This window comes from Grammomys surdaster, unplaced genomic scaffold (genome assembly GCF_004785775.1).
Source record: "Grammomys surdaster isolate TR1022 unplaced genomic scaffold, NIH_TR_1.0 225, whole genome shotgun sequence".
NCBI lineage: Eukaryota > Metazoa > Chordata > Mammalia > Rodentia > Muridae > Grammomys > Grammomys surdaster.
This window is the reverse complement of record NW_021604670.1, coordinates 6,458,007-6,467,461: the sequence shown is the minus strand read 5'-3', so window position 1 is coordinate 6,467,461 and position 9,455 is coordinate 6,458,007. Positions and strand designations below refer to the sequence as shown.

Genomic DNA, 9,455 nt, shown 5'->3' with positions numbered 1-9,455 from the left:
TAGTCCAGGATAGTCCTCTCCACTTTGGCTCAGGACTCACTCTTTCTCCTCACTCAGTCTTGTCAGTAACTTGGCTGAGGAAGACAGGGCTCTCCAGACTTCTGCTCTGACCACCTCCCAGGCACAGGGGCTGTGTTTCTTCTCTCTCAGGTACACAGTGATCCTGTGGAAGTATTTCTTCACAGCCAGCAGGGAGTCTTCCTGGGTCAGGGGAGGTTCTTGCACCCCCACCTGCTGCATCAGGCAGCCTTGCAGATCATTCAGTTGCTGGTGGAGGCCAGAGCAGAATTTGTCTAGGAGGGTTTCCTCCCAAGCAGCAGATGCCTCCTTAGATGTGAAGATGTTCAGGATCTGCTGGGTCAGCTCACTCAGGACAGGGATGGATTGAGCCTTCTGGATCTCCTGGGCATCCACCTTCTCCAGGGGGAATCCAAAGTCCTTTCTGTCCTTCAGGCAGGAAAGAGGAGAGAGTTTCCTCATTTGTACCAAGAGAGTCAAGGCTCTCTTGTTCCTGAGGTTATGAGTCTGAGGCAGGTCACATCCTAGACAGTAGGTTGACCAGTGGCACATCACTGCCAGGACCATCAGGAAAACACAGAGCCTAGCCATGGTGAATGTTGCCAATGCTTCTGGTCTTCTGGGCTGTTTGGTCCTGATCCTTCCCCTCTAGGTTCTCTGAAGACCATCTTGTGTGGATGTGTCTTAAATAGGGCAAACAGTAGTGTTTACTTTCTGAATGCCCTCCCCTTACTTTCCAATTGTCCTTTCACTTTCTTTAACTCATTCTCTACTTGTGTCTGGGCATTTTCTAAACCATTGAGGTTTTCATCATTGCTTCCTCTTTCACTGCTCCCCACCAAAAGCTGTTTTTCAGATGTTATTTTTCTAGTTTGAATATTTATTAACTGTTTGAGAACTGATAAATTGACTTTGTTTGAAATCTATTTATTTATTGTAAATCAAAAATTCATATAAAATATTCTATAAATGTTAACTAAATTGATTTTACAATTAATATTTGTTTTATTTAGACTGCTTAAAAAGTATTTAAATCATAATATATGTCTGCAGGCCTGTCCAGTAGGTGGCTCTCTTCTGTAAATTTTTCTCATAAATGAAGATTTGGTTTCATTTTCCTTTCTCTTTTTCTTCCTTCTTTCTTTCTCTTTCTTCCTTTCTTTCTCTCTCCCTCTCTTTCTCTCTCTCTCTCTTTCTTTCTTTCTTTCTTCCTTTTTTCTTCCTTCCTTCCCCCCTCATTCTTTCTTCTTTCTTTCTTCTTTCATCATTACATCCTTCCTTTTCCTTCTTTTCTTTCTCTTTCTTTTTTCTTTCTTCTTTTGTTTTTTCTTTTACTTTATTGAAACAGTCAGCATTAGGTCATTAGAAGAGTGTTGTCTAATGGCTAAAAGTAAGAGGAAATTCTTATACATGAGAGTTTCATTCAAACACTGAACTCCTTCATTCTGGTTTCAATGGTGTTTATGTGGTTTCACACACACACACACACACACACACACACACACAATTCCAGTCAGGAATAAAATGTAATAGGCAGCAGTTGGACAGTGAGCAGAGCTGAGTAATGAGGAGAGAATGAGGAGCACACTCTGGGGCTTCCTCCATCAGGGAGGGGAAAACAAGGGCTTCCAGGATGGAAGGTGGAGTCTGGGACATTTATAGAATATTTTATATGAATTTTTTGATTTATAATACTGTGCAGTGTATGTGTCTATACTCTCTGATATTTGAAAGCTGTTCATTTGTACAATAGTTAAAGTGTACAGCCTAATGTTAAAAATATTTGAAAATAGCCGGGCAGTGGTGGTGCACGCCTTTAATCCCAGCACTTAGGAGGAACAGGCAGACGGATTTCTGAGTTTGAGGCCAGCCTGGTCTACAGAGTGAGTTCCAGAACAGCCAGGGCTACACAGAGAAACCCTGTCTCGAAAAAACCAAAATATGTATATATTTGAAAATGTTAAAGATATACCAAATAGACTAATCCAAAGTGTTTTATAAAACAAATTTATTTGAATACATAACAATTTAATTATAAATGATGATTTACTATATTAAAAATATAATGCTGATTTAACATAGATACATTAAATTATATTATTAACACAATAAATAAATAAATAAATAAATAAATAAATAAATAAATAAATAACAAATGAATGCAGATAGAAAATGGTCTTACTGAGATAATTGCTCAATATTGCTGAAACATCTAGGCAGGTTGATTGTATTCATACTGAAAGTAATGAGAGTTTTTAAAGGAGAGTTTATGTTGTGAGGTGCAGTGTCCTCGTCCAGGAGAATCCTCTCCACTTTGTCTCAGGACTCACTCCTTCTCCTCACTAGTATTTCCAGCAAGTTTGCTGAGGAAGACAGGGCTCTCCAGACTTCTGCTCTGACCACCTCCCAGGCACAGGGGCTGTGTTTCTTCTCTCTCAGGTACACAGTGATCCTGTTGAAGTATTTCCTCACAGCCAGCTGGGAGTCTTCCTGGGACATGGGAGGGTCCTGCACCCCCACCTGCTGCATCAGGCAGCCTTGCAGGACATTGAGCTGCTGGTGGAGGTCATTGCAGAAGGAGTCTAGGAGGGTTTCCTCCCAAGCAGCAGATGCCTCCTTAGATGTGAAGATGTTCAGGATCTGCTGAGTGAAATCTTCCAGGACAGGAATGGATTGAGCCTTCTGGATCTCCTGGGCATCCACCTTCTCCAGGGGGAATCCAAAGTCCTTTCTGTCCTTCAGGCAGGAGAGAGGAGAGCGTTTCCTCATTTGTACCAAGAGAGTCAAGGCTCTCTTGTTCCTGAGGTTATGAGTCTGAGGCAGGTCACATCCTAGACAGCAGATTGACCAGTAGCTCATCACTGCTAGGACCATCAGGAAAGCACAAAGCCTAGCCATGGTGAATGTTGCCAATGCTTCTGGTCTTCTGGGCTGTTTGGTCCTGATCCTTCCCCTCTAGGTTCTCTGAAGACCATCTTGTGTGGATGTGTCTTAAATAGGGCAAACACTAATTTTTGCTTTCTGAATGCCCTCCCCTGACTTTCCATTTGTCCTTTCACATTCTTTAACTCATTCTCTACTTGTGTCTGGGCATTTTTCTAAACCATTGAGGTTTTCATTATTGCTTCCTCTTTCACTGCTCCCCACCAAAAGCTGTTTTCCAGGGTTTTTTTTTCCTATTGTGAATTTTCATTAACTGTTCTAACACTGATAAACTTTCTTTGTTTGAAATTTATGTATTTGTTGTAAACCAAAATTTTCTGTAAGGTATTCTATAAACATTACAATGATTTTTTCATTGCAGTTTTGTTTTATTTAGATTGCTTAAAAGTATTTAAATCATAATATAAGGTATGTTTGCAAATTTCTCTCAATTAATATACACTGATGTAAAGGTATATTTTAGAATATTTAAAGTCCTAAAATTGGGTTCTTAATTTTGCCTTCATTAAATGTAATATAAATTCATATAAAATTTAATTTAATAATCACTGTATGTTAGCTATTTATCTGATTCTTTAGTGCCATAAGGAGGATGCAGCGTACAAAAAAGACTAACTGTCAAATTTAATGAGCTGAGTGTGATTCCTGGAACTCATGTCATCATTAGAAAACCAACACATGTACAGGAGCCCACATCACAACATTCACAGCATTCCAGGCTGGGCAAGTGCTCTCTCGCTCTCTGTCTCTCTCTGTCTCTCTGTCTCTCTGTCTCTCAGTCTGTGTCTCTCTGTCTCTCTCTGTCTCTCTCTCTCTGTATCTGTCTGTCTGTCTGTCTGTCTATCTTTGTCTCTCTCACAATCACACATTCACACACTCACTCATTTGTGATAAAGGCATCTGAGGTGTGCTGTGAACCAGTATCTGCATTTTTCTTTGACGTACTGAATTCTTCAAATCTAAGATTTCTTCTCTGTATAAAGACTTCTCCATGTTTTTTCTCTTTCATTGCATGAAATGTTCTCATTTTATTTGTTTTATTTGTTATATTTACTTGTAGCTAACTGTGTCTCTAACTATTGGTTTCAAATATTTTTCAAGCAATTCAGAACTTTGCTTATCTTCTCAGAAATCTATAAGGGTCTTGTGCATTCTTGACTGCAAAGCACCTGACAAAAGAAATCCAGGTTAATTTATAATCCCAACAGACCAGTATTCACATCACAGTGTCTGCTTGGAGACACTCATTTTTCTTCTTTTCTCTTTGTGATGTTTCACAGAGTTGATAATCCAGCATGACTAGTCATAATGTTCTGTGTCCCTCTCAATACAGTGAAGAATCAGAAACTCTGTCTTACTTATTTCATTTCCTCAAGCAAACAGCACAATCTCCCTTTTTTTTCAAGTGAAATACCAGTGTCATTATTTGTTACGTATGTTTGTCTGAGTGTCACTATAGCTCGTACTATTTCAAACACAAATATTGTAAATTTTTGGAGACTTATTTAGAACAGGCAACAGGGAGATAGCTGAGTCAGGAAATTTCTTGCACTAAATGCAAAAATAGCTTATTGGTTTCTCAAAATCTATGTAAAGACCTGTAGAGGAGTGCATGTCTGTAATCCTGACACTGAAGAGGAGACAGAGACATGTACCTGAAATATTGTACCAGTCAGTGTTTTCCAGAGTAGTTGAATTTATAGAATAAAAATATCTCTCTCTCTCTCTCTCTCTCTCTCTCTCTCTCTCTCTCTCCATCTACATATAAAATATACACACACATGTGTATGTGTATGTGTATGTGTGGTGTTAGAGTGGCTTACAAAATGTTGTCCAACCAATTCAGAAACTGTCTGCCTATGTGTATAAGTTCAAAGAATCCAGTAATTGTTCACTAGGGTGGATTCTTAGCTGGTATTCACTATGTGCCAGATTCCAATAAAATTAGGCTCTAAAGCCAGTGAAGGAATGGATTGCTAGCAAGGGAAAAGCACACAGGTAAACAGCAAATCATCTTTCCTTCATGTACTTACACAGGCTTCCAGCAGAAGGCCTGGCTCATAATAGAGGTGAGTCTTCATACATCAAAGATCCAAAATAAAGTCCTGTCTTCCCATTTAAGAGATTCTGATTAGAAGTGGATTTTCCCACTCCAAGTTAAGCAAAACTAGATCACAGGTATGTGTCTACCTTTTTGGCTTTGTTAATTCCACATTTAGTAAAGTTGACATCCAAGGACATCCATCACAAGCTCACAGGCCAGTCAGTCTGGCAGCGATGGTGATCTCTCGCTTAAGTAAGAGATCCTGTCACAGAAAATGAGGTAAAAACCTGACATCGATGGACATCTGGCACCACTTTATGCACACGCAAAAGTGAACACACAATATGTGTGTACAACAGGGATTTTATAATCTAAAACATGTAACAACTATATATTGCAGTTAATTAAAATTAGCTATTTATTATTCATAAACTGAGTACAAGGTCTATAGCAATACTGAAGAATAAAAGAATTGATACTTGTGTCACCAGCCTTGAACTCACAATATAGTACAGACCTATAATGATAAAAAGAACATTGGCTTAATATATGAACAGATTGTTGATCTATGAAATAGAATAGAAGGCCCAGCTACAATTCCTTACACTTACTGAAATCTCATTTTTTAAGAAAGAATACAAAAATACACACTGGAAATAAGAAACCATCTCCAACAAATGGTGCTCATCTAATTAGATGGTTGCCTCTAAGAGAATGAAGATAGATCCATATTCATTATCCTGTAAAAAACTGAACTGCCTATCATCAATGGCCTTGATATATGACTTGATACACTTAAGCCAATAAAAGAGAAAGTGGTGAATAGGCTTCAACTCATCAAGTGCAAAGAGTTTTAGATGTGCTGGTCTGTGCATGTGATGTGTATGTAGAAGACAGAGATGGGTGTCAAGTATGCTCTATCACTCTCTTCTTGATGCCTTCCTCACTGTGCCTCACACTGGCCTTGAAGCTCTCTGATTTAGCTAGGATCTTGACCAGATCATTGTGGTGGCTTCCTCCCTTTGTTAAGATGTTTCTTTGTCCTGCTTTACATCAGTGAGTACTGGTCACTTCAACTTAGGAATAGCAGACACAGAGAACTGGATATGACCATTTTCAAACTCTAAATTCTGAAGCTTGACAAACTTGGCAGTCTCCAGTACATTGTGTTAGTGTACACAGATATGTCCTCATGGACATCTGTGTGATGCTCCCTGACTCTAAGGTCATTTCTGTGTGAACTGGGTGTGCATTAAATAAAGTCTGCTTATGTGTGCAAGAATGATATCTCAGTAGTTCGTCTCCTACTGCATTCTCCTGTCTCAGCCTTCCATTTCTGTATCTTGATTCTCAAATTTTGTTTAGTAAAAACAAGTTATTAACTCTAAGGTATGAAACACAATATGACATTACATATTTTCTGAGCAGGTTGATATCTGGAGCTGTTCCATAACATATTTTATCATATAACCGTCAAAGTGATGAAGATTACACTGAAAATAACCACCAAAGAAACAGTACAGTGAGACGTAGCTGAAACATGTTTATCAGTCATATCAATAGCTACTTATCCAATAATTAAAAACCCCCCAGAAAATCTACTTCAATTACCAGATCTTCAGCTCACCTTGATGTTACTTGATCTGTAAATACACAGATCTCTAATATATGTCCCTATGATATATCATTTTTAACCTATTGCTCTACTCCCTGTGAGTAATCAGATACGGCAACACTCATATAAGCATGTTCATCTCCCAAAGAGACAGAGACATCCTGATCATGGAGTCAAGGGGCAGAACAAAACATCATAAAGGATTTGTAATTAGCAGCTAACTCTTAAGAGGAGCTGGTGAAATTCTAGCATTTCCTTGACAGTTCTGCATGCAGATACACATTGTATTCCTCTGTTAAAGTTTCCTTCAAAACTCCAAGAGGCTGAGGGGTCAAGAGCTGTTGATATGTTGAGCCATGCCCCTGTAGATCACACATCTTGCACCAAGAGAAATATGAAGTAAGTTATTCTGCATCAATTTAGATTGACGATTGCCTCAAACAGGGATTCACGTTGCACCACGTGGCTGTGCCATTGTGGAGTGGGTCACCTGAACTACATGAGGCCACATGTCAGAAGACAGCCATAGATCAGTGCATTTACCTAACTCACTGTTGCTGCCTCAGCAGGCAGAGCAGCAGTTGAAGAATCTCTACGATGGGTTCAGATGCTGTTTTACAGAATTCATAGCTCAGGGTGGGTTGTCTCAGCTTCACAATGCATTATCTACTGATCAAAACCATGTGAGTTTGGTTGTGAATCACTACTAAGGGGACTGCACACAGCCCCTTACTTTTCCACAGAAGGTCGGTTATAGAAGGCTAGAGGGAAAGGAAGCATAAGATCTTCCTATACATACTTATCTCTCCCTTGTTCAGATGACATGAGCTGTGTTCCTGAGAGAATTTCCCTTCCTAAGATGAGTTTGAAGGGAATGGACTCTTCCTGAAGTCAGTTCTTCTGTGGAAACGTCTGTTTTAGTGTGGAGGAAATTGCCAGGAAACAGAATTCAGGGGGACCCTGCCTGTTTATTCTTTGCAGGCCAGGCAAAGGTGGTTTTCTTCTTCTCTAAATCTTTCTCATAATTGAAGATTTGGTTTCCTTTTCCTTTCTCTATTTCCTTCTTTCTTTCTTCCTTCCTTCTTTCCTTCCTTCCTCTTTCTTCCTCCAACTTTCTTCTCTTTTTTCTGTCTTTCTACTTTCCTTTTTCACTTTTTCTTTGATGAAACAGTGATCATTAGGTCATTAGAAGAACATTGTCTAATGTCTAAAATTAAGAGGAAATTCTTATACATGAGAGTTTCATTCAATCATTCTACTCCTTCATTCTGGTTTCAACAGTGGTTATGTATATTCAGAAAAAAACTCCAGTCAGGAAGTAAGATATAATAGACAGCAGTTATACAGTGAGCAGAACTGAGTAATGAAGAGAGAATGAGGAGCACACACTTGGGCTTTCCTGCATCAGGGAGTGGGAAACAAGGATAGTGACACAGAAAGATGGGGTCTGGGACAGAAGGGAGGTCCTAAGAGTCTATCAGAGAGAAAGATGTGTATGTCTACATATTTGCATATTTACATATATATATGTGTGTGTGTGTGTGTGTGTGTGTGTGTGTGTGTGTGTGTGTTTGTATTATGCATACTTATTTAAAATTAATGGTATTATAGATTATATAACAGGACATTATATATAATATATACATTTATCTACAATTCCACTTTCAGTTACAGTCTAACACACTGATGCCCAAATAAAATATTTGCCAACCATCAATTATTATTGAATATTGAATTCAGTCATTAATCTTTTGTGCCCAATATGTTAAATGGCAGAGTTTTTCAGTTGATTGTGACAGACAGCTTGGGATTTCAGTGCCTCAACTGTTATACTTTCCCATTTACTCTTTCTTCATTCCTGAGATGTTGGTATGATGGTAGAAGTCCCCAATTCTGTTCTATTTCTCTACTTTCCTAGAAAGGAAACCCTGATGCCAGTTTGTGGCACTGAACCAAAAATATGATGTCATTGGAAATGAAAGCTGAAAAAGGAACTGATACGTCATCTAAACAACAAAATAGTAGCAGGAATGTTAGGTCAAAGATAAAAAGGACAAGATCTATGGTCACTAATAAGATAATGCTATGAAAGTGACTATATTTTCAGGTGATCGTCAGTGTCAATGCAATCCAAATAAAACTTTTAGTAATATTTCTCTCAGAAGTATCACTTTAAAAATACATGTGGAGCCATGATACTAAAGAATAAAACACTGCTGTGTTCACACTGTCACAGTTCCTGATTTGAAATTAGAGCTTACACTATAGAGAAGGTTCCTGCTCTGGCCAATGCTTACCACTGAACCCTCTTGCAGTCCATGCCAATGACCAGAGAGACTCACAAGTGGGCACTGAACAGAAAATAAAGGGCTGATATCCTGGCCTCAATGATCATTGAAGAAGAGGTAGTAGAAGAATTGTAAGAGCCAGAGATGGTGGGTGACTGCAGCAAAGCTGTGTTTCTGGACACAACAGGGCAGTAACTCATGTGGGCTGAGAGTGGCTATGACTGAATGAACAAGACCAAGCCAGACAAAATATCAATTCAGAAAATGGGGGCATAGTACCTCCAGCTGAGGAACTTTGGCAACTAAAGCATTCTAGGAGAGAGAGGTTCAGGTATCCTTAGGGATGGGGCCCCTGAGAGTGGGTACCCATGCTTTAGGAGATGGCGTTGTACCATGCACAACTATTAGTTTAAAGAAGACAGAGAAAATGCAGCAGATGAGGAAGAGGAGGAAGAGGAGGAGGAGGAGGAAGAGGAAGAACAAGAAGAAGAAGAAGAAGAAGAAGGAGAAGGAGAAGGAGAAGGAGAAGGAGAAGGAGAAGGAGAAG

The 9,455-nt window shown here is 39.1% G+C and overlaps 2 protein-coding genes across 2 annotated transcripts; both read right to left on the bottom strand.

The window, feature by feature from the left end:
- LOC114625978 (interferon alpha-1-like) lies at positions 1–740 on the bottom strand. Its single transcript, XM_028773354.1, has one exon. The coding sequence runs from the start codon at positions 607–609 to the stop codon at positions 37–39; it is 573 nt and encodes a 190-aa protein (XP_028629187.1). The 5' UTR covers positions 610–740; the 3' UTR covers positions 1–36.
- A 1,597-nt stretch (positions 741–2,337) lies between these two features.
- On the bottom strand, positions 2,338–2,916 carry LOC114625985 (interferon alpha-1-like). Its single transcript, XM_028773360.1, has one exon. It carries the CDS (start codon positions 2,914–2,916, stop codon positions 2,338–2,340), a length of 579 nt encoding a protein of 192 aa, XP_028629193.1.
- Positions 2,917–9,455: the final 6,539 nt, after the last annotated feature.